This window comes from Ammospiza caudacuta, chromosome 31 (assembly GCF_027887145.1).
Source record: "Ammospiza caudacuta isolate bAmmCau1 chromosome 31, bAmmCau1.pri, whole genome shotgun sequence".
Taxonomy (NCBI): domain Eukaryota; kingdom Metazoa; phylum Chordata; class Aves; order Passeriformes; family Passerellidae; genus Ammospiza; species Ammospiza caudacuta.
The window spans coordinates 1,940,697-1,965,999 of NC_080623.1; the positions used below are offsets into that span (position 1 = coordinate 1,940,697).

A 25,303-nucleotide genomic window follows, 5' to 3' on the forward strand; every position below is an offset into this window, starting at 1 on the left:
CTTTGATCTGGTTGAGATTTTTTGGTCTGGTTGGAGTCTTTTAGTCTGACTGGGGGTTTTTTGTCTGTTTGGGGCTTTTTGTGTCTGACTGGGGATTTTTGTTCTGGTTGGGTTTTTTTGGGGGTTGTTTTAGAAAGAAGGAAGACAAGGGGAAGGCATCACTTCTGCTCATCACTGCAGCCGCAGAGGGGCCAGAGCGTTTCCCTTCCCTGCCCAGTAACTTTCCCTGGGCACGTGGGGCAGGAGGACAGCACATGTGTGGGGTAAAACCCAGGGCAGAAGGAGCAGGAACGTTCCAGCGCTCTGGCAGAGCCCCTGTGCAGCAGGAATTGCTGGAGGCAGCTCCTGACGCAGCACTCGCGGCATTCCCAGCGAGATGGGAGATACCAGCTCCTATCTGCAGCACGGATCACTCTTGGAATGAGAGCAAAAGGGCCCTTATCTCCCTGGGGAGCTTTACAGCCCCAGATCAGCCAGCTGAGCCCCGGACAGGGAATGTGAGCGGGGACGGTGGAAATTTACCTGAGCACATCCAGAGCCCGCACTGACATTCCCCTTTGGGAGAGGAGAAATGGAGAACAGCCAGGGAGGGGGACCTTGCTCCTCCAATGGCCTCAGCCCCTGCAAAAAAACCCTCAGGAACCCAAATTTGGAGCAACCAGGACGGTTCTGTGAGGGTGTCACAGCCTCAGGGTGAGTCACAGGATCACACATGGAATGGCATTTCCCAGCATGGAAACTCAGCCTCCTCCAGCTCTTCTCTGCCATTTCCTGAAATGTTCCTTCCCTGGGATCCCAAATCCCCCCGTGAGGAGCCACACTCCAAAAAGAACCAGCACAGTCCCCTGGGGGAAAGCCATGGATCAGGGAAGGGGAGGGAAGGGGAGGGAAGGGGAGGGAAGGGGAGGGAAGGGAAGGGAAGGGAAGGGAAGGGAAGGGAAGGGAAGGGAAGGGAAGGGAAGGGAAGGGAAGGGAAGGGAAGGGAAGGGAAGGGAAGGGAAGGGAAGGGAAGGGAAGGGAAGGGAAGGGAAGGGAAGGGAAGGGAAGGGAAGGGAAGGGAAGGGAAGGGAAGGGAAGGGCACTCAGCCAGATGCAAGAGATCCAGGGGAATTTTCCCTGCAGTGGCACCAGGGATGACCTCAGAGAGCTGCACGTCCTGAACAAACAGGTTCCCTGTGCCTGGAGCACTGAAATCCAGCTACGTGATCCCACACTCCACCTTTCCAACAGCAGGAGTCACCAGGAATAGCACAGAGGCCACCGAGCTCCAATGGATTGTGGGGAACAGGGCAATGCCAGGATTCCCCAAGGCTTTTCCTGCCAGGATCTCACCAAACTCCCTGCTCTGCTGCCCTCTCTGCTGCTTGGTCACAGCTCTCACCCCGTGATGGGCAGCACTCAGAGGGCACCTCCAGCAGCCCCTGGGGCTGGGAAGGTCCCAGTCTCTGCCCCAGCCTCTGGACTGGGCTGGGCGGGACTGGGGGGAGCAGAAGGGACACGACACTGAAGCCCTGCTTTGCTCTCTGGGTCACAAAGGCCTGGCAGCAAATGTACAAAGCTGCAGGAGGAGCCTGGGGCCCCTCAGATGGACCAGAAAGGGAGGGATTGGGTCAGGCTGGCAGGTTTGAACCCTTTCACCTCTGCTTTTCCATTTAACCCCTCACATTTGCCAGCACGGGGAGCATCCTGCCCCACTGCCCTCACTCCTGGCTGGAGCCAAAGAACTGCAGAAAGAAGGAGAAGATGTAGATGATGTCCAGGTAGATGTTGAGGGCTCCAAAGATGTATTCCTCGGGGCTCAGCGAGTACCGGCGGTTCCCCATCAGCATCTGTGTGTCCAGGGCCAGGAACTGGAAGGGAAGGGAGGAAACCCCGGGGCAGTGACAGGGAGCTTTGGCCCAGGGAGGCAAGAAGGGCTCTGATGACAGGAGAAATCCCCTGGATTGGGGTGCAGCCCTTTTTATGTGCTGTAGCCACAATTTAGGAGCTCAGAACACGGCATTGAATGAGCTGCAACTTTCCCCTTCCCTCATTTCCCTCCCGACAATCAAACCCCGAGTGCAGATCCCACTCCAGGCCCTCTTCCCTCAGGCTTCCTCCATCCCAGGACCAGCTCTGGAGCCACCCTCCCTCCTCCTCCTCCTCATCCCAGAGCCCATAACTTGTTAATCCCACACTTCCCTTGGGTGGGAAACAGCAGCCAGGGAACGAGATGGTCACAGGGTGGCCTGGCCCCAACAGGATACGGAGCAGCACTGCCAGAAATCCCAGGTGTGACTGAAATCCACCATTTTCTCCTCCCTCCCTTTCCTCCTTCTGCCATCCTGCTGCCCCTCACAGGCCCAGAGCTCTCCAGGGCTGCACCATCCTCCAGAGCTGCTCTTTTATCCCCCCAGAACAAATCCCAGCCCAGCTGCCCCAGCAGGGCCAGGCCCAGGCTCTGACTGATGTTTATGGGGTAATTATCAGATGTTGAAGCCTCCTTGTATTTTACAGAGGGATCTTGAGCCATGAATCAGCGCCGAGCTCCCCGCGCTCCCTCGGAGTGACTTTTATGGGTGATAAAGGCAATTGCTCAACTGCTCCCATTCCCAACGTGCCCAATGGGCACCGCCTCAGAGCCAGGGCAGCACCGGGAGCACCGGGCACCTCCACAGGCACTGCCCCAGCTCCAGGAGCACCGGGCACTCTGCGGGCACCGTCCCAGGAGCACCGGGCATCTCTCCATGCACTGCCTCAGCTCTGGGAGCACCGGGCACCAGTGGCACCTGCACTGGCTGGACCCCAGCACAGGGACCGGGACTCGCTCGGGAAGGAGCTCCGGGGATGGACCCCTGGGAGCTGCCCAGGCCTCTCCTTGGAGGAGCTGCCCAGCTCTGGGCTTTTCCCGCCTGTGTAAACCCTCCTAATGCCTCCTAATCCCCAGTCTCAGCCTTCCCTGGTTTTCTGCACCTCTGTGAGCCAAACTTATCCCGAACCTTGGCTCGCTCTCACCCAACCAGCCCCGACTCGACCGTGCGGCCTCATCCCTGCATCCCCTCGCTCCCAGGGCTCTGCGAGCTCAGCTCTGCCTGCTCCACTCCAGAGGCACCTCTGGCCTGTCCCTGATCCCTGCAGAGCAACCCAGCCAGGACTACTCACCCCGCACAGCTTGGCACTCACACCATGCCCTGCGCTGGCACCGGCATGGGCACCGACACATCTGTGGCACCTTCTGCTGGGATTGCTGCTCCGGGGCCACCCCGAGCTCTGCAATCCCGGCCCCAGCTCCCTGTGAGGCTTCAGACCCTGCCCTGGCTCCCAGCCAGGCTCCAGCTCCTGCTCCGGCTCCAGCTCCTTTCCCTGATTCCCTGCGAGGCTCCAATCCCTGCCCCGGCTCCATCCCTGCCCCGGCTCCATCCCTGCCCCGGCTCCCGGCCAGGTTCCAGCTCCTTTCCCCACTGTTTTCCCCACCAGGCTCAGCTCCTTTCCCCGCTGTGTTCCCCCCAGGTTCCAGCTCCTTTCCCTGATGTTTTCCCCACCAGGCTCAGCTCCTTTCCCCGCTGTGTTCCCCCCAGGTTCCAGCTCCTTTCCCCAGTGTTTTCTCGGCTCCTTTCCCCGCTGTTTTCCCTGCTGGGCCCCAGGAGCAGGCACTCACCATGGTGAAGATCCCAGCCCCGAGCAGAGCGTAGATCGCATGGAGCCACGGGACCTGCAGGACACGGACACACGGACACAGGGACACACGGACACGGGGACGGGGATACACAGACATAGGAACACAGGGACAGGGACACAGACACAGACAGGGACACACAGACATGGACAGGGACACAGGGACACAGACAGGGACACAGACACGGACAGGGACACACAGACATGGACAGGGACACACAGACATAGACAGGGACTCATGGACACAGGGACACAGACAGAGACACACAGACATGGACACACGGACACAGGGAAACAGACAGGGACACACAGACATGGACACACGGACACAGGGACACAGACAGGGACACACAGACATGGACACACGGACACAGGGAAACAGACAGGGACACACAGACATGGACACACGGACACAGGGAAACAGGGACACACAGACATGGACACATGGACAGGGACACACGGACCCAGCCGTCAGAGCCGCACAGAATAGGCTGTGCAGGATTTCCCTCCCCAGGCACTCGGCTCCCAGCTGGAGGGGGAAGGTGGGAGAGGCCCCAAAAGCCCAGGCTGGGTTTGCAGCACCTCCAGCTGGTGCAGTGCCTTGGGAATGTTTGTGTGGCACAGAGCAGGACACAGGGGCTTGGACCTTCCCTCCCTGAGCCCTTTCTGTCCATTTAGCTCCTGAACTTCATCAGCTGTGGCCCCAGCACCTGTCCTGTGGAAATCATGGGATCCTGGAATGGTTTGGGTGGGAAGCAACCTTAGAGTGCATCCCATCTCACCCCCACACCTCCCACTGTGTCCCTTCTTGAGGTCCCTTCCAACCAATATCATTCCACGATTCCACCACCAGGAACAGCAGGAAACATCCCCAGCCCTGGGCCAGCTCCATCCTTGTATCCCACGATCCATCCCAGGGAATGACCCTGCTCTCCCACCCCTCCATGGGGGTTCCCACCCATTGTCAGGGAGCTGGGCCTCCCCTCCCAGCACGCCCAGTTTGGCCCAGTTTGTCCCAGTTTGGCGCGGTTATCACTCACGTATTGGTAGGGTAGGATGACAGCCAGGACAAGCCCCCCCAGGAACAGCACCATGAGCAGCACGAAGAGAACGCCCTGGTACGAGGTGAAGTCGAACTGCAGAGGGGAGGGAGGGAGGGAGGGGGTTCTGTACCAGGGGCTGCACCAGGAGAGCCCCAAATGGCACCCTTGAGCTGTGCCCAGGCCCTGAGGAAGAATTTCTCTTTCCCTGGAAAACGGCCTCCAACTGCGGCCACTCGCACTTGCCAATAATACAGTGCCAAGCTAGAAATGGGCAAACTTTGCTGGATTTCTCCAAAACTAAACCTGCCAGCAACTAGGACCCTGCAAGTCCTTCGAGCCCCAAATGCCACCTTTCATCTGATACCCAGATCCTGTGGAAATGACTTCTCTTTCCCTGGAAAATGGCCTCCAATTATGGCCACTCGCACTGTCAGACTGTGTGGTGCCAAGCCAGAAATTTGCAAACTTTGCTGGATTTCTCATAAATAAACCTGCCACCAAGAAGGACCCTGCAAGTCCTTCGAGCCCCAAACACCACCTTTATACTGATACCCAGACCCTGGGGAAAAGGCTTCCTTTTCCCACAGAAAATGGTCTCCGTTTGCAGCCACTCACCCTGGTTGGACAGGGTGGGGCCAAGCTAGAAATTGGCAAAATTTGCTGGATTTCTCCTAAAATAAAGCTGCCACCATCTAGGACCCTGCAAGTCCTTTGAGCCCTAAAGGCCACCCCCGAGCTGATACCTAGATCCTGTGGAAAAGACTTCTTTTTCCCATGGAAAATGGGCTTCGTTTGTGGCCACTCGCCCTGGCCAACAGGGCGGGGCCAAACTCGAAATTGACAAAATTTACTGGATTTTTCCAAAACTAAAGCTGCCAGCAAGGAGGCCCCTGCAAATCCTTCGAGCCCCAAATGCCACCTTTAATCTGATACCCAGACCCTGGGGAAATTACTTCTTTTCCCCATGGAAAATGGCCTCCAATTATGGCCACTCACACTGTCAGGCTGTGTGGTGCCAAGCTAGAAATTGCCAAACTTTGCTGGATTTCTCCAAAACTAAAGCTGCGACCAAGGAGGACCCTGCAAGTCCTTGGAGCCCTAAATGCCACCTCTGAGCTGATACCCAGACCCTGGGGAAATGACTTCTTTTCCCCATGGAAAATGGCCTCCGTTTGTGCCACTCGTACTTGCCAATAATACAGTGCCAAGCTGGAAATTGGGAAACTTTGCTGGATTTCTCCAAAACTAAAGCTGTCAGCAACTAGGACCCTGCAAGTCCTTTGAGCCCTAAAGGCCACCTTTCATCTGATACCCAGACCCTGGCAAAATGACTTCTTTTTCTCATAGAAAATGGTGTCTCTCTGCAGCCACTCGCACTTGCCAATGATATCGTGCCAAGCTGGAAATTGGCAAATTTCGCTGGATTTCTCCAAAAGTGAGGCTGACAGAACCCAGGACCCTGCAAGGCCTTAGACCAGCCTTGGTTCTTCAGGGACCCCAATCTATAACAAAATCTCATTTTATTCTCATATATCACCATATTCTAGCCCCTAATCCACAAAAAAACTCTCATTTTATTCCTATATATCACCACCTTCTAACCCCCACTCCAATCCACAAAAATCCCATTTTATTCCCATATGTCAGCATCTTCTAGCTCCCACCTCAATCTATAACAAAATCTCATTTTATTCTCATATATCACCATCTTCTAGCCCCCAATCCACAAAAAATCTCATTCCCATAAATCAGCATCTTCTAGCCCCCACCCCAATAAAAAAAAATTCTCATTTTATTCCTATAAATCAGCATCTTCAAGCCCCCAATCCACAAAAAAATGTCATTTAATTCCCATATATCACCATACTCTAGACCTCACCCCAATCTACAAAAGAATCTTATTTTATTTATTTTACACATATCAGCATCTTCTAGCCCCCACCCCAATCCACAAAAAAAATCACAATTTATTCCCATAAATCACTATCTTCTATCCTCTAATCCACAAAATACTCTCTCCTTTTATTCCTGCATATCACCATCTTCTAGCCCCCACTCCAATCCACAAAAAATCCCATTTTATTCCCATATATCAGCATGTTCTAGCCCTCATCCTAATCCACAAAAAAATATCCTTTTATTCCCATAAATCAGCATTTTCTAGCCCCCACCCCAATCCACAAAAAATCTTTTTTTTTTCCATAAATCAGCATCTTCTAGCCCCTAATCCACAAAAAAAATCTCATTTTATTCCCATATGTCAGCATATTCTAGCCCTCACCCCAACCTACAAAAAAAAAAAAATCCCATTTTATTCCCATTTATCACCATCTTCTAGTCCCCAATCTACAAAAAATCTAATTCCCATATATCAGCATCTTCTAGCCCCCACCCCAATCCACAAAAAAACCCCTCATTTAATTCCCATTTATCACCATCTTCTAGCCCCTAATCCACAAAAAAATCTCATTTTATTCCTATATATCACCATCTTCTAGCTCCCACTCCAATCCACAAAAAAAATCTTGTTATTCCCATATATCACCATCTATTCTAGTCCCCAGTCCACAAAAATAATCTCATTTTATACCCATAAACAACCATCTTCTAGCCCCCGCCCCAATCCACAAAAACACCTTTTTTTTCCATTTATCAGCATCTTCTAGCCCCCACCCGAATCCATTAAAAAAAATCTCATTTTATTCCTATATATCCCCATCTTCTAGCCCCCACCCCAATCCATAAAAAATCTCATTTTATTCCCATATATCACCATCTTTAGCCCCTCCCCAATCCATTAAAAGAAATCTCATTTTATTCCCATTTATCAGCATCTTCTAGCCCTCACCCCAATCTACAAAAAAATCTCATTTTATTCCTATACATCACCATCTTCTAGTCCCTAATCCACAAAAAAAAAAATCCCATTTTATTCCCATAAATCAGACACTTCTAGCCCTCACCCCAATCTACAAAATCTCATTTTATTCCTATATATCACCATCTTCTAGCCCCCACCCCAATCCATAAAAAATCTCATTCCCATAAATCAGCATCTTCTAGCCCCCACCCCAATCTACAAAATCTCATTTTATTCCTATATATCACCATCTTCTAACTCCCACCCCAATCCACAAAAAAAATCCCATTTTATTCCCATAAATAACCATCTTCTAGCCCCCAATCCACAAAAAAATCTCATTTTCTTCCCATAAATCAGCATCTTTTAGCCCCCACCCCAATCGACAAAAAAATCCCATTTTATTCCCATAAATCAGACACTTCTAGCCCCCACCCCAATCTACAAAAAACAAAATCTCATTTTATTCCCATATATCCCCATTTTCTAGCCCCACTTCCATCCCACCCACGTCCCTCCCTCGCACGTGTCCTGACCCACTCCAACCTCCTGGTGCCATCCCCACATCCCTGGGGCTGGCCCCGTTCCCAGACACCCCCAGCTCCCCCTGTCCTGCCCCAGGGTCCCCTCCCCAGGGATGTCCCCACCTTGCTCTGGAAGCTGAAGATGGTGACAGACAGACAGACCAGGGCCGTGATCCCCAGGCACAGCAGCACCGACTTGGTGTTGTAGTAGCTGCAAAACGACCAGGAAAAGAAAACTAGGGTCATTCCCCGGGATAGGAAAGGGGATTCAGCTGGGCAAGGAACCCTACAGGCACAAACAGCGCTGGAATTATCAACATTCCACACTAAAGGTGGGAAAGGAAGGATGGAAAAAAGCTTGGATGGGTTTTCTGTCACAGACATCTTTTATGGAAAATCCTTTCCTTAAGATTTTCCCTCCTGAGAAGCTGTGAGGCCTCAGGAGCAAAATGTAAACAATGATTATCTGCTGCTGTGGAATGCAACAAGCAGATCTTTAATTAGTCTCATAGTAGTTGTTTCTAATTAATGGCCAATCACAGCCCAGCTGGCTTGGACAGAGAGTCCAAACCACAAACCTTTATTATCATTCTTTGCTATTCTATTCTTAGCTAGCCTTCTGATAAAACCTTTTCTTCTATTCTTTTGGTGTAGTTTTAATGTAATATGTATCATAAAATAATAAATCAAGCCTTCTGAAACACGGAGTCAGATCCTCATCTCTTCCCCAGTCCAAGAACCCCTGTGAACACCGTCACAGTGTTTCTGCTCTTTTGAAGGATGGAGGGAAGGCAGAAGGATCCATCTGGGCCTCCCAGAGCAGCTCCAAGTTCACCAATGCCACTGTCCACGGACAGACAGGGAATGGAGAAGGTCCTGACTGGGAGGTGGCAAAACCAGGGTGACAAAAGTCCCCCCAGCACGAGGGGAAAGCAAAGGAGCAGCCCCGGGCTCCTGCCCAGTGTGGCTGTAGGAAAAGCAGGGGCTGGAGCAGGGACAGGGGCGGCAGGCTCAGGAATGGTTTCCAGGCTGGACCGGGGTTCTGGCTGCAGTGCCAGGCTCAGCCCTTGGGAAAGCCAGCCCTGCTCTCCCTGGGGGATTTGTGTGGAGTTTTCCCCTGAAGCTGCTGAGGCCAGAGATTTCTTTGTCCCCATGCATCCATCCCTCACCCAGCCTGGATCATGGCACTCTCTCCAGGCTCCCACGTGATTTAGGAGCACATTTCAGATTTCCTGGTGTGAATGAGCAGAAGGGAACAGGCTGGGGGATACAAACTCCTGAAACTGCTGGGACAAATCCCTTGGTCCCCCCTTGCCTGGGACCTGCCCAGTGAGAAATGGGGGATCTCTGAGTGGTCACCTGCAGCCCCTCCAGGTGCAGCCCCTCCAGGTGCTGCCCCTCCAGGGCTCTCCTGCAGGATTTGGGATGTGGGATCCCCCAGTGCTGCCTCCCTTGGCACAGGGACAGCCTTGGGAACCTTCCTTGTGAAGTTTCACAGGGAAGCTCCAGCTTTGTGTGGCTGCTGGGAGCTCAGGAACAGGGAATGCTTTCAGGAAGAGACAGGACACAGGGCAGTGCCCAACCCACCTGGAGAGCATGGCAGTGAGATAGGCCATGGACAGGGTCTGGGGGAGAACACGGACTGGTTAGTGCCCCCCTGCCCCAAGCAGACACCAGGAAATCCCACAGGAAATCCCTCAGTCCCAGAGAAAGGGGCACGGGAGCCTCCCAGACTCTCAGGAGAAGGAGCCTGGGCAGCATTTGGAACCCTCCAGTGACTGATGGGCACAGGAGAGGGCAGAGGGAGGGCAAATGGCACTGGAGGAGCCCCTGCTCCTGCATCCCTCCCACACAGGAGCCAGGTCCCATCCCAGCTTCCCTTCCACATCCCTGCTCCCATCCCACATTCCAGCTCCCATCCCAGCTCACATCGCAGCTCCCACCCCAGTTCCCATCCCAGTTCTCCTCCCAGCTCCCATCCCAGTTCCCACCTGAGTTCCCATCCCTGTTCCCATCTCTGTTCCCATCCCAGTTGTCCCCCCAGTTCCCACCCCAGCTCCAATCCCACTCCCCACCCCAGTTCCCATCCTGGTTCCCACCCCAGTTCCACCCAGTTCTCCTCCCAGCTCCAATCCCAGTTCCCATCCCAGTTCTCCCCCCAGCTCCAATCCCAGTTCCCATCCCTGCTCCCACCCCAGTTCCCACCAGACCCCACAGATTATTTTTTGCAGTTTTTTAACAAACAGAGGCTCCCTTTTTATCCAGCTCCTCCCATCCCAGTGCAACCCCAGCTCCTCAGCCCAAGCCCAGGACAAGAAGGGGATGAAATTCCCACTTTTCCCCAGGAATTCCAGCCTTGTGCTGGGAGCCACCCTGACCCCAGGGCAGATGTTGTCCAGATGTTGGCCAGACTCACAAAGATGCTGAGCAGGATCAGGTTCCATGGGAAGTATCTCCTGCAAAGCAAACAGGGGTTAGTCAGCTGGGGCTGTGCCAGGGAACCCCTGACCATGGGGTAATTAGTGATTGTGAGGGTAATTAATGGCCATTAATGGGTAATTAATGTCCATGCTGGTAATTAGTGCCCTGTGCACAAGTGCTGGGGCAGTGCAGGACACAGTCACCAGGGGCATTTGGGGTCCTGCTGGGCCAGCAGGACAGAGGTCCCCAGGATATTCCTGCTCCCCTGGGAGCTGACAAGAGCATCCTCTGGAATGGTTCATTCCCAGAACCCAGCAAGAGCATCCTCTGGAATGGTTAATTCCCAGAACACAGCAAGAGCATCCTCTGGAATGGTTCATTCCCAGAACCCAGAGCTGCAAACGGGGCGGTGCTGCCACATTTCTCTGCATAGAGAAAAGCAAGGCACAATTCTTCCCGAGGATTTCTGGGTTTCACATTCTCTGAAGCTCAGAGAAAGGGGAAACACAACTCTTATCACTTGCTGTGCCTGTGTAGAATGCAATATGGAGATTGTTTACCCAAAGTGAGGATGTTTTGTTCCCTTGGCCTGTCAGGGCCAGGTGTGTGTGTGACTGTGACAGTCATGGGATTCTGTGCAGTGTGTGCAGAGTGAGTGCTTGGCAGATCCAGTTTAGATGAAATGTACACAGTGCAGTATAATGAAGTCATTAATTTGTACATAGTACAATATAATAAAGTCATTAATTAGCTGTCCATGGAGTCAGATGCACCATTCCTCCTCCATCAGGGCCCTCACAGCATTGCTGCAGGGCAGTTTCTGCTGAAGCCACAGCTGCAATTGGACTCCTGAGCTGCAGCAAGCCAAGGCCTGGAACAGCTCTTTCCAGCATCTGGAACAGGTTCCCAGAGCAGCTGTGGATCCCTGGCAGTGTCCAAGGCCAGGACAGTGTAGCACCCTGGGACAGTGGGAGGTGTCCCTGCCATGGCACGGGCTGGGATTTGAGGTCCTTTCCAACCCAAACCATTCCATGATCCCATGGAAACACAGCAGCTGCATCCCTGCCCCACAGCAGGACAGGAAACCTGAGGAGAACATTCCTGCTGCCTTCCCAGGCTGTCCCAGACCCCAAAGCATCCCCTCCTCACCTGGGCCCAGAGCAGCAGGCGAGGATCAGGTAGGTGACGAAGAAAACGGCGCTGTAAGGGGAGAGAGAGAGAGAGAGAGAGAAGGAGAGTTTGGGGGGGAAAAACAGCCTGGGAGAGGGGTGCAGGGGGTAGGATGGAATTGCCTGGAAAAAATCTTGGGATGGTGGAGCATGGTAGAATTCTCTGGGATGGAATTCCCTGGAAAAGCAGCCTGGGATGGTGGTGCAGGGGAGAATTCCTTGGGATAGAATTCCTTGGAAAAGCAGCCTGGGATGGAATTCCTTGGAAAACCAGTGTGGGATGGTGGAATTCCCTGGAAAAGCAGCCTGAGAGGGTGGAATTCCCTGGGATGGAATTCCCTGGAAAACCAGCCTGGAATGGTGGTGCAGGGGGGAATTCCTTGGGATGGAATTCCCTGGAAAAGCAGCCTGGGATGGGGATGTTGGACATGCAAGCACCCAGCAGGTTGGATCAGGCTGGTTCCCACCCCTGGTCCCTCTCACTGAGCTCCTTCCTGCCCTAAGGAGCCTCCTCTGCCTGTGCTCGTCCCCAGGGTGGCACAAAACATCCCTGGGGAAGCTGAGGGCAGGATCTGGAGCAGAGCACCCAAACGTGTGAGTGACAAACACAAATCCACTGAGTTTATGTTGGCTCTGGGGAAATGTTCCTTCATGGAAAGGGAGGTCGGGCTCTGGGAGGGGCTGCCCAGGCAGTGGTACAATCCCATCCTTGGAAATGCCCAAAAAGCCTTTGGAAGTGGCACTGGGGGACATCCAGATCTGAGCACTGATTGGTTTGACCAAAACCTCCCAAAAAACTCACTTATCAACCCAGGACACTTGGTCAGTGGTGAGGGGAGGGTCGGTGGTTGGACTCCATGGTCTCCAGGGGCTTTTCCCACCTTCATGATTCCAGGATTCCTTGGTTCTGGGAGTTTCTCACATGGAGGTGCCAGGTTTGTTATCATTTCCAGGTTTGCCCCTCATTTCCAGGTTTGCCCCTCATTACCAAACCCTTTCCAGCCTGGGGGTGTCAAGGCTGGAGGTTCTTAAACCAAGGGCTGGCAAAGTGACCAGGCTCAGGCAGGAAGGGCTGTGCTGGAGGAGGGAGCTGCTCCCATGGCACATCCCCCCCAGGAATGGGGATTTTTGGGCTTTCCATTCCTGGAAGTGCACAAGGCCAGGCTGGACAGGGATTGGAGAAACCTGGGACAGTGGGAGGTGTCCCTGCCCATGGCAGGGGTGGCACTGGGGGGACTTGAAGGTTCCTCCAACACAACCCATTCCAGGATTCCACTGAAGAAGAGCCCAGGGCAGGGAAGGGCTCAGGGCAGGAGGAGCTGCTCAAGGACAAGCCCAGGGCAGGAGGATCCATTCAGAACAGGGCTCAGGGCAGGAGGATCCATCCAGAACAAGCCCAGGGCAGAAGGATCCCTTCAGAAAAGGCTCAGGGACAAGCCCAGGGCAGGAGGACCCTCCTGGCTCAGCAGAGCCCACGGTGCAGTGGCTGCCCAGCCCCACCCAGGTCCTGGCAGGTTTTGGGTTTTACCTGCCAGCATTTGAGGCTCCCCAAGCACAGCAGCCCCAGAGCTGCAGGAGGCAGAGCTGAAGGAGGCTCTCCTGCCCTCCTGCACGTGGCTGGGTGTTTTTCCAGGCTCTGCTCCCTGCTCCCCCCAGGGCAGCAGCGCCGATGGCTGCGATAGCCATTGACCCTCGGCCAGGGCAGGGAGGTGACGGCAGAGCTCAGGGCACAGAGATAAAGGCAGGCCCAGCTCTCCCACTGGGAAACCAGGAAAGCCCAGTGGGAGCAGCCTGGACATGGCTGAGCAGCTGGGCAGGGACTGTCAGAGCACAGAGCCAGCAGGGCCCTCCATCCCTGGCTGCTCTGGGTTTATTTATTCCCACTGAGGGGCCATCCCAGCAGTGGGAAAACGTCCTGGGGCTCCCAGGTTTTATTACAGAGGTGTCTGGTTGGGAAGGAGACCCAGGCACAGAGCTGGAAAAACATTTGGAGGCACTGGAATGAAGGGAAGGGCTTGGCTCACTGAGCAGTGAAAAAACATAAAATTAAAGTGATGGAATGGCCTGGGAGGGAAGGGACCTTAAAATCCACCCCATTCCATTCCATTCCATTCCATTCCATTCCATTCCATTCCATTCCATAAATCCCATCCCATCCCATCCCATCCCATCCCATCCCATCCCATCCCATCCCTGCTGTGGGCAGGGACATCTCCCACTGTCCCAGATGCTCCAGCCTGGCCTTGGGCACTGCCAGGGATCCAGGAGCAGCCCCAATTGCTCTGGGACATCCATCCCAGCCCCTCCTCACCCTCACAGGGAGCAATTCCTGCCCAATCTCCCATCCATCCCTGCCCTTTGGAAGCCATTCCCTGTGTCCTGTCCCTCCATCCCTGTCCCCAGCCCCTCTCCAGCTCTCCCGGAGCCCCTTTGGGCCCTGCCAGGGCTCTGAGCTCTCCCTGCAGTGGGGTGAGCACCCCCAGCTCTCCCAGCTCTCCCCAGAGGGGCTCCAGCCCTGCAGCAGCTCCGTGACCCCTCTGGGCTCCCTCCTCATCCTTCCTGTGAGGACCCCAGGGCTGGAGCAGCTCTGCAGGTGGGGTCTCACCTGGGCACAGGGGGACAATGACCAGGGGGAATTCCTGCAGGACAAAACCCCCCCAGCTGCCCCAGGGGTGTTTCTAGTGGGAAACAGGAGGGAATGAACCCCATCTGGGCAGGGAGATGGAGAGGGTTCCCCAGAGGCCAAGGTGGGCACCTGAGCAGGGCTGAGGCTCCTCCCCCTGTGCCCTGGGAGGTGACAGTGCCTCCCCAAGCCCAGCTGCCCTCTGGAGCACCTTTGATTCCCTCCTGGTGCCCCGGAGCTCCCACTGCTGCTGTTTGGAGGGTTCTCCCAGGTTACATAAACTGTGTCTCATCTGCTGATTTGGGTGTGAACTCATTAAAGCTGAGTTCACCTCACACTCAATGAGCAGCACTGACCCCGCCAGCAGCCTGGAAACCACGGAGCCAGGAGGTGCCTGCACCTGGGAGCCCCATTCTGGGCTGGGTGAACCAAGGAATGGAATCCCAGCTTCAGGGCTCTGGGATGGAGCCCCAGGAGTGACAGCCCCACCCAGACATGGCCAGGAACATCCCAACACCTCCAAATCCTCCCCACTGGGTATTATGTAATGGAAACTCCAACAAACACCTGGCTTCCAATGGGAAAATCCCAAAGTTCAGCACCCATGGTGCTCTGAGCATCCTCCCAGGTGTCAGATATGGGGCTCTGCAGTGTTTTCCTGAATGCTCTGCACGGAGGCCTCTGGACTTTCCAGAGGGCCTTCCCAAAGTGAACCCTCTAAGGTACCCTGGACATCCCTCCAGGTCTCACTAGGAGTTTCTGTTTCCCTGGAAACTCCCCAGTTTTATATGGCCTTCTGCAGGAAATACTCAGGTATTTATTTCAACCCTGGTTTCTAGAGCCATTTTTGGGGAAGTGTTTGGGGTCTCTTGCTCATTCAGGTGAGATTTCCCACCTCAGGCTCAGCCGTGGATTGGTGCCCGAGGCAGTGCCCAAGGCCAGGCTGGACACTGGGGCTGGGAGCAGCTGGGATGGTGGGAGGGCTCCCTGCCATGGCAGGGGTGGCACTGGATGGGCTTTGAGGTCCCTCTCAACCCAACCCAACCCAACCCAACCCAACCCAACCCAACCCAACCCAACCCATTCCATGATTCCATGACCTTCCCCAGCTGCCTCTGGACTCTTTGGAGTGATGCTTCACATGCAGGACAGTGTTGGAGACCTTTCCCACATCACCACATCCCTACCCAGGCTGTGTGGAGCACACAAGGCTGCAGGAAAAGCCAGGGATACTCACTAGGAAGCCCAGTACCAGGCAGAGTGGGTCTGGATGTAGCCCTTGACTGGTTCACTGCAAGACAAGGAAAGATCCTGAGCGGGGAGAACCCAGTCCCTCAGAGCTCCCTGCTCAATGAACCCAGGAACAGCCCAAGCAGGGGATTAAAGCCCAGCCCTGGGTGAATCCTCAGGCAGCCTGAGCCTGTGGAGAGGAATTCCAGCTCCAGGTGGGAAGGGCAGTGCTGCTCCCCCAGTTCCACACCGGAGCTGGCTGGGAATGGCTCCCACAGGGGATTAAGGAGCCCAAATCCTCAGGCTGGCACTGATCCATTATTTATTCTGGAGGCAACATGAGCCACACACACCCAGAGCGCTCGGTCATCCGAGCTGGAGAGGGGGATGAGCAGGGGAGGGAAGGCAGCCCCTGGAGCTGGGATCTGGTGACTCCCACAGGGAAAACCCAGCAGCCGCTGCCAGGGGCAGCAGCCCTGGGTGGGTCCAGGATGGGGGATCCAAACCTGAGTGTGGGTGGCAATAGGGGCAAAAGGAACCTCTGGGTGTTCCCTCAGCTTTGCTTTTCTATTGGAATAGCCAGAAAGAATCCACAGGGAAAACCCAGCAGCCGCTGCCAGGGGCAGCAACCCTGAGGATCACCCAGGATGGGGGATCCAAACCTGAGCGTGGGTGGGAATGGGGGCAAAAGGAACCTCTGGGTGTTCCCTCAGCTTTGCTTTTCTATTGGAACAGTCAGAAAGGATCCAGGTGTGACACAACCCCCAGGAACCTCCCCAGAACCCTGTCCCAGGTGGCCCAGGACACACCGAGCACCCACCAGAAGGTGAAGAAAGCCACAATGACAACGGTGACCAGGAGCTGGACCATCAGGATGGCGTACACCTGCGGGAAGAGGTGTGATCCATGAATCCCAGAATCCAGCAGAGCCAGGCCCTTCAGGGGTGGGGGTCCAGCTCTGCCAGCCCCGAGGGCGAGGGACGCGTCCCTGCCTCACCTTCCTGATGAACACCCTGCGCACGTTGCGGTCGTCCCAGCTGAAGGTGGTGAGCAGCTCCGTGTCCCCCGGGTACCCTCCGCTGCCGTAGCTGGGGCTGCTGCCTGCAGGGAGGCCAAAGGAGCAGCTGCCACCCCAAAATTCCCCCCAGCCATGGGACCTGGGCCCAGGGAGCCACCACAGTTCAGCTTGGTGCCCCAAATCCCCAGAGGTTCCTTGTGGCCAAATTCCAAATCCCCCCCAGCTGTGGGACCTGAGCCCAGGGAGCCATCACAGCAGTTTGGTGCCCCAAATACCCAGTGGTTCCTTGTGGCATTCATGTTCTCTGAAAAAATCCCTTCACCCGGGATTTTTCTCCTGGGAAGACGAGAAGCCTCAGAGAAAAGGAAAACAATTCTTATCTCATTTGCTTCTCCTGTGTTGTGCTCATGTGGAATGCGTTTGGAGACTGTTTACCACAGGGGATTGTTTGATTGGATTCTGCTCTGAGTTGTTTTGACTCTTTGGCCAATCAGGGCCAAGCTGTGTCGAGACTCTGGAGAGAGTCGCAAGTTTTCATTATTATCTTTTTACCATTTAGTAAGTATCCTTTGTGTATTCTTTAGTATAGTTATATTATATATAATATAATATAACTAGAGTATTCTTTAATATAATATATTAAATAATATTATGATAAGAATAATAATATTAAAGAATATTAAATACATTATTCTTTAGTGTAGTTATAGTATATAAAATTATAGTATTCTTTAATATATTAATATATATTATTAATATGTATTATTAATATATATTATATATTATATATTATATATTAAAGAATATATATAATATATATCATATATTAAAGAATATTGTATATATTAAAGAATATTATTATATATTAAAGAATATTAATATAAGAATATTAATATTAAAGAATGTTAAATATATTATTCTTTAGTATAGGTTTATTATGTATTATATTAAATTGTAATAGTCTTTAATATAATATATTAAAGAATATTAATATAAGGATAATAATATTAAAGAGTATTAAATATATTATTCTTTAGTATAGGTATATTATATTAAAGTATAGTATTAATTAATATAATATAGTATTATAAAGTAACAAATTAGCCTTCTGAGAACATGGAGTCAGATTCATCATTCCTGCCTTCACTGGGACATTTCCCTGCAAATACAAAAGTTCTGCTCTCTTCCCACTCCTGCTGCTCCTTAGGACCATCCCTGGGAGCAGAGGGGGAACATTCCCACAAACCATCCCAACACCAGGGGACACTTCTGAGTGTTCCCTCAGCTTTGCTTTATCCTTGTCTGAGGAAACACCAAAGCTTTCACAGCAATGGGAGGGCTGCAATCATCCCTTGCTCTCCTTTCATTGGATGTTAAAGCATCCCCAGAGCAGCTGTGCCTCAGCATTCCCAGGGGAGCAGCTGTGATTCAGCATTCCCAGCGGAGCAGGAGGAGTCCCTCGCTGCTCTCCTGAGCTGTGTTTGCATCCTGGCTTTGTCAACAACGTCTCAGCTCTGAGAGCAGCTCCTGGCAGCTCCCTGAGTTCATCCCCCAGCCCCATTTCCATGCAGGGACTCAGGGAACAGTTAAGGAAACAGCTCCAATGCTACCAGTGAGAAAAACTTTCCCCCAAACCCTCAAATCCCTGCACAAGTCATCTCTGCTGAGCCAAAACTGGAACAGCAGCTCCTGCTGCTGGTTTTCCTTTCCCCATCCCCAGCAGTGTCCCAGGCCAGGCTGGATGGGCTTGGAGCAGCCTGGGACAGTGGGAGGGGTCCCTGCCATGGCAGGGGTGGCACTGGATGGGCTTAAAGGTCCCATCCCACCCAAACCATTCCATGGCTCCATGACCATTCTGTGTCCTCTGTGCTTCCCTCCTGTGTCACTGAAGTCCCCCCTGCTGGGTTTCACAGAAGGATTTTTGTGTGATTTTCCTGCTTTACATTCTTGTCCCTGCCTGGTCCACAGACACCCCCCCTCCTCATACAGCTTCTGAGCTCAAGGATGCCCAAATCCTTCAGGAGATGGAGCAAAGACCCTCTCAATCCCAGAGCAGACACAAGGAGAGCCAAACTCAAGGTCCTGATCCTGATTTTCTCCTGTTCTCCTGGTTAAAGTTGCTCATTCAAAATGCAGGAGCCTCACTCAGGTGCCCCCCGCAGGAAACAAGTCCCTGGTGCTGTTCTGTTATCAGTAAATCCCTTGGTCCTTCCTTCCTTCCTGCCCCACTGGAGCTGAACCTCCTGTGTGTTGTCCTGGATCCCTCATCGGTCCCAAAGTACCTGGGCAGGGAGAATTCCTGGGAATTCCAGGCCTCCTGCACCCAAGCAGTCCCAGCTCCTAAACAACACCCAAGCTGACCCCTAAACACCAAATTGGCCCCTAAACACCAAATTGTCCTCTAAACACCCAACTGGCCCCTAAACACCCAGCTGGCACCCAAACACCAAATTGTCCTCTAAACACCAAATTGGCCCCTAAACACCAAATTTGCCCCTAAACACCAAGTTGGCTTCCAAACACCCAACTGTTTCCTAAACACCCAAGCTGGTCCCTAAACACCCAACTGTTTCCTAAACAGCAAATTGGCCCCTAAACTCCCAACTGGCCTCTAAACACCCAGTTGTCCCCTAAACACCAAACTGGCATCTCAGTGCCCCGAGGAACTGAAGGGTTTTACCATCCTCCCTCCCTCCATGCCTCCCTCCCTCCCTGCCAGCATCCAGAGGGTTCCATCCTCCTCCTTCCTGGCGTCCCCACATCTGTCCCCCCCGTCCAAGGCCACAGCAGGACAGTGTGTCCTGAGTTCATGGTCACAGAAACAACCCCAAACCCACATCCCTTCTCTCCAGGCACTCCCAGTCAGGTGTGAGACATCCCACAGAGTGGGATTGGCTTCCCACCTGGAGCCCCCAAATACCCCATCCCACCCCCTAAACCTCAAACACCCCATCCCACTCCATAAACCCCAAATACCCCAGAGACCCCCTAAACCCCAAATAATCCATCCCACCCCCTAAACCCAAATACCCCATTCCACTCCATAAAACCCAAATATCCCATCCCACTCCATAAAACCCAAATACCCCATCCCACTCCATAAAACCCAAATACCCCATTCTCACCCCTTAAACCCCAAATACCCCATTCCCACCCCATAAACCCAAATACCCCATCCCACCCCAAACCCCAAACAACCCCTATACCCAAATACCCCATTCTCACCCCTTAAACCCCAAATACCCCATCCCATCCCTAAACCCCAAATACCCCATCCCACCCCTAAACCCCAAATACCCCATTCCATCTCTAAACCCCAAACACACCATTCCACCCTTTAAACCCCAAATACCCCATCCCACTCCAAATACCCCATCCCACCCCCTAAATCCCAAACATCCCCTATACCCCAAATACCCCATTCCACCCCTAAACCCAAATACGCCATCCTACCCCCTAAACCCCAAATACCCCATCCCACCCCTAAACCCAAATACCCCATCCCACCCCTAAACCCAAATACGCCATCCTACCCCCTAAACCCCAAATACCCCATCCCACCCCTAAACCCAAATACGCCATCCTATCCCCTAAACCCCAAATACCCCTAAACTCCATAAACCCCAAATACCCCATCCTACCCCCTAAACCCCAAATACCCCATTCTACCCCTAAACTCAAATACCCCATCCCATCCCTAAACCACAAATACCCCATCCCACTCCATAAACCCCAAATACCCCATCCCACCCCCTAAACTTCAAATACCCCATCCCACCCCATTTAGGCCTCACCCCCCCTAATTCATTGCAAGAGAAGAAAATCCCAGATGATGCCCAGAGGCACCTGGGGGGATTTGTCCTGTTCCTCAGGGCAAAGGCTGAGAAACCATCAGAATGTGCAGCACAGACACAGCAGGGGAGGTTCTCACTCCTTCCCCCTCCCCAAGCTTCCCATCCCTGCAGCTGGACAGAACAGGCAGCAAAGGATGGAGCAGGGCAAGAGCTCATGAGTCCCTAAATCCCATCATCCCAGTGTTTTCTCTGGCTAGAGCTGTGCTGAGTGAGCACTTGGCCACCCTCAGGGTCACTCCCCAGGCTCCAGCCCCATTTCCAAGCCTGCAGCCATTCCCTGGGCTCTGTCCTTTGCTGCAGCCCAGCAGCAGCTCCAGGAAGCTTCTGGGTGTTGGGAAAACTACTGGTTTGCCCAGGAATGGCCACGAGGATGCCGGAACAATCCAGCCTTTGGCCCCAGCCGTGTCCCAGCCTCCCTGGCTCTGCCAGCAGCTGCCAACAGCCACACTGGGGGCTGTGACACCACTTGTGACACCAATTGTGCCACCTCAGCTGCTCTGGGAGCTGAGCAGGAGCTGCAGGAGGGGGTGGGGGATCCCTACAGCTGAAGCAGGACTTTCCCTCCAGCCCCAGGAGCTGGGATCTCCCAGGACAGCAAGCTGGGAATGGGGATTTCTCCCGCATGGGACTGGGAAGGAGTTTAGTCCCTTGTGAGGTTTCTGGGATGGCTGGAATGGCTTTTATTCACAGATTTAGACTTTTATCTGCAGATGGAGACTTTTATGTGTAGATAGAGACTTTTACACGTTGAGAGACTCTCCTGTGCAGACAGAGGCTCACAGCTCATTGCTGCAGCTCTGCTGTGGGCCAAATTGGGCACCACATCCCCACTTCTCCTCTTAACCCTGCTGCTCCTCTTATCCAGATCCCCCTCTTATCCCTGCTCCTCCTCTTATCCCTGGTCTTCCTCTTATCCCTGCTCCTCTTCTCATCCCTGGTTCCCCTCTTATCCCTGCTCCTCCTATTATCCCTAGTCCCGCCTCTCATTCCTGCTCCCCCTCTTATCCTGGTTCTCCCTCTTGTCCCTGCTCCCCCTCTTATCCCTGCTCTCCCTCTTATCCAGATCCCCCTCTTATCCCTGCTCCCCATCTTTTCCTGGTTCCTCCTCTTATCCTTGCTCTTCCTCTTATCCTGGTCGCCCCCTCTTGTCTCTGCTCCTCCTCTTATCCCTGCTCTTCCTCTTATTCTGGTTCCCTCTCTCATCCCTTGTCCCCCCTCTTGTCCCTGCTCCTCCTCTTATCCTGCTCCCCATCTTATCCCTGCTCTTATTCTCCTCCCTGCTCCCCCTCTTCTCCCTGCTCCTCCTCTCATCCCTTCTCACCCTCTTATCCTCATTCCCTTCTCATCCCTGGTCCCCTTCTCATCCCTGCTCCCCCTCTTATCCTGGTTCCCTTCTCATCCTTGCTCCCCCTCTCATCCCGGCTCCCCCTCTCATCCCGGTTCCCCCTCTCCTCTCCATCCCGGAGGATCCCTGCCCCTCTCCCAGAGCTCCCCCAGCCCATCCAGGCTGGACTTACTGGGATCCACGTATGCCCAGCTGGGGTGGAGCGGGGCCGCGGGCGGGGCAGGGAAAGCCCCGGCTTTGATCCCTTCTCCCGCCGTGGCCTCCTCGTAGGACGGGGGCGCCGGGGGGGCTGAGCCATTGTCCTTCTTGTCCCCCTGCCCCTCAGAGCTGGGGGGTTTGCTGTTCACAGAGAGCTGCACAGAGAGGGGCAAACAGAGAGAGACAGATGAGTAAAAGCATCCCAGAAACTGCCCTGGAGGAGAAACTGCACGGATGGGCTCTGGAAAAGGAGTCAGGAACCTGGGAGACACTGGAACTGGGAGACACTGGAACTGGGAGCTAAAGGAACTGGGAGCCAAAGGAACTGGGAGCCAAAGGAACTGGGAGCCCTGGGAACTGGGAGCCATGGGAACTGGGAGCCATGGGAACTGGGAACCACGGGAACTGGCAGCTAAAGGAACTGGGAGCAATGGGAATTGGGAGCCATGGGAACTGGGAGCCACAGGAACTGGGAGCCACAGGAACTGGGAGCAATGGGAACTGGGAGCCCTGGGAACTGGGAGCCCTGGGAACTGGGAGCTACGGGAGCTGGGAGCCCTGCGAACCGGGAGCCATTGGAACTGGGAGCCCTGGGAACTGGGAGCTAAAGGAACTGGGAGCCCTGGGAACTGGGAGCTAAAGGAACTGGGAGCCATGGGAATTGGGAGCCACGGGAACTGGGAGCCATGGGAATTGGGAGCCCTGGGAACTGGGAGCCACGGGAACTGGGAGCCACAGGAACTGGGAGCCCTGGGAACTGGGAGCCATGGGAACTGGGAGCCATGGGAACTGGGAACCACGGGAACTGGCAGCTAAAGGAACTGGGAGCAATGGGAATTGGGAGCCATGGGAACTGGGAGCCACAGGAACTGGGAGCCACAGGAACTGGGAGCAATGGGAACTGGGAGCCCTGGGAACTGGGAGCCCTGGGAACTGGGAGCTACGGGAGCTGGGAGCCCTGCGAACCGGGAGCCATTGGAACTGGGAGCCCTGGGAACTGGGAGCTAAAGGAACTGGGAGCCCTGGGAACTGGGAGCTAAAGGAACTGGGAGCCATGGGAATTGGGAGCCACGGGAACTGGGAGCCATGGGAATTGGGAGCCCTGGGAACTGGGAGCCACGGGAACTGGGAGCCACAGGAACTGGGAGCCCTGGGAACTGGGAGCCATGGGAATTGGGAGCCCTGGGAACTGGGAGCCATGGGAACTGAGAGCCACAGGAACTGGGAGCCAAAGGAACTGGGAGCCACAGGAACTGGGAGCAATGGGAACTGGGAGCCACAGGAACTGGGAGCCACGGGAACTGGGAGCCACAGGAACTGGGAGCCACAGGAACTGGGAGCCACGGGAACTGGGAGCCACAGGAACTGGGAGCCACGGGAACTGGGAGCCACAGGAACTGGGAGCCCTGGGAACTGGGATCCCCCCAGCCATTCCTGGGGCTGGGCATGGGCCCATCCCTGCACCCCAGGAAGGGCATCCATGGCTGAGGGGAGATGGGGAAGCCCTGGAGGCGCTCGTTGGGATGAGAAGTTCCAGGCAGGGAGGTCTGAGGGGAGACCCGGAGCCCCCGCGGTGCCTCGGGCTCAACGTGACACCAAAAACATCCAAGGAATTCCCTGTTTCTCATCAAACTTCCTACATTGCTCCTTAAAAAGAGCTTTCAGCTCCTGGGCAGAAAATCCTGAACTCTTCATTCCTATTTACCCCATTTGGGATCAGCTGCTCCCAGGAATGCTCTGGCTTGGCCCTCCAGAATTTTCTCCCCTGTGCCCGTGAGGAGGCTCAGCTCTGCTGCTTCCCAGCGTTCCAAGGAGCTGGGACTGCAGCAAGGAGCCAACCTGGGGCCACCTGAGCACTCTCCTCTCCTTGGGAACCTGATCTCTTTAACCTCCCAGCTGGGCTGGGGTGGATAAAGTGCCAGGATAACTCTGCTGCCGTGGATGAGCCAGCTCAGCCCAGGAGCAGCATCCCCACAGCCCAGGGGGCTGCAGAGTCAATGAACCCCAAAACGGGGGGGGCGTTAACAGAGCAGAGTGAGGAGGAATGCAGCTGAAGGGGCCACGGGCCCTGAAAAGCCAGCAGGGCCGGGCTGGGATGAATCCCACGGGCAGATCGGCTGTGCCACCTCCCCTGGCAGCCCCAGGGACTGCCCTTCCCTGCCCTTCCCTGCCCTTCCCTGCCCTTCCCTGTCCTTCCTTGTCCTTCCCTGTCCCTCGGGTTTAGGGGGCTGAGATCCTGCGAGCCCCCTCCCCACCCCCCCCCCCCGATATCCAAGGAGATCCAGAGGGATGGAGCTGCATCCAGAGCGTTGCCATGGCGATGGTGCATGAGCTGGCAGAGGATCCATAACCCCCCCCTCGGTCTGAGAGCATTGGAGAGCCCTAAAATCCCCCAAACCCCCAAAATCTCCAAAATCCTGAGTACCCGGGCTGGGCAGGAGGTGCTGCCAGGTGGGGACGGGGGTGGGACAGCACGAACAGCTCACAGAGCCCCCTGGCACCCGAGATATGGGGGGCACAGGGGGCTAAAACGGCCACAGGTCCGGTCCAACGGGGTTCGAGCTGTGCATCCACCACCCCTAAACCAGCCCGATCCCCAAACCAATCCCAAACCAGCCTCCAATCCCAAAACCATCCCAAAACCAGCCCCCAACCCCCAAACCAGCCCCCCAGCCCCTTCCACCCTCATGGCCGGTTCCGTGCACGGGTACCCCGCTCCCCTCGCACCCATCGCTCTGTTCCTAAATCCCTTCGTGTTCCCAAACCCCTTCCCTGCGCTCTTTCCCCGCCGTTACGCAACAGGGACGGGCCGGCCCTGCCCGCCCGGCCTCGCTCGTACCTTCCCCTGGGTCATGGCTGCTGCGTGCCCCGGGCTCGGATCGGGATGGGGATGGACCTGGGGGCGCTTCCAGCCCTTGTCCCGCGGGTGTGGGGCCGGACGCGGCCGCCGCAGCCCCCGCAGCGCTGCCAGCAGCGTCCCCGAGCAGCGGGCGATGCAGGCAGGGAGGGAGGGAGGCAGGGATGTACCACTGCCAGCCCGGAGAGCAGGGGAGCCGGGAGGGGAGACAGGGAGGGATGGAAAGGGATGGGGAGAGGGATGGGATGGAGAGAGGATTGGGATGGGGAGAGGGTCGGGATGGAGAGAGGATCAGGATGGGAGAGGGATGCAGAGAGGGTCGGGATGGGGGAATGGAGAGAGCGTTGTGATGGAGAAAGGATCAGGATGGGAGGGGTGGAGAGAGGGTTGGGATGGGGAGAGAGTCGGGATGGAGAGAGGGTCGGGATGGGGGAATGGAGAGAGGGTTGAGATGGAGAGAACCTCAGGATGGGAAGGATGGAGAGAGGGTTGGGATGGATGGGGGGG

At 54.7% G+C, this 25,303-nt stretch overlaps 1 protein-coding gene across 1 annotated transcript; it reads right to left on the reverse strand.

Annotated features, from left to right (window-relative positions):
• Window positions 1–1,038: 1,038 nt before the first annotated feature.
• FAIM2 (Fas apoptotic inhibitory molecule 2) lies at window positions 1,039–24,925 on the reverse strand. The gene is made up of 12 exons (XM_058822144.1): window positions 24,779–24,925; window positions 21,914–22,094; window positions 16,522–16,625; window positions 16,345–16,409; window positions 15,532–15,585; window positions 11,652–11,702; window positions 10,498–10,537; window positions 9,669–9,706; window positions 8,205–8,292; window positions 4,695–4,790; window positions 3,638–3,691; window positions 1,039–1,850 (listed from the first exon to the last, which is right to left on the reverse strand). Exons 1-12 carry the CDS (start codon window positions 24,791–24,793, stop codon window positions 1,701–1,703), a joined length of 936 nt encoding a protein of 311 aa, XP_058678127.1. The 5' UTR covers window positions 24,794–24,925; the 3' UTR covers window positions 1,039–1,700.
• Window positions 24,926–25,303: the final 378 nt, after the last annotated feature.

Coding starts and splice junctions, on each gene's coding strand:
- FAIM2 (XM_058822144.1), bottom strand. Junction 3,692..4,694: donor TCATCCTACCCTACCAATAC/GTGAGTGATAAC, acceptor CGTGTCCTGCAG/GTCCCGTGGCTCCATGCGAT. Junction 1,851..3,637: donor GGGCTGGGATCTTCACCATG/GTGAGTGCCTGC, acceptor CTTCCCTTCCAG/TTCCTGGCCCTGGACACACA.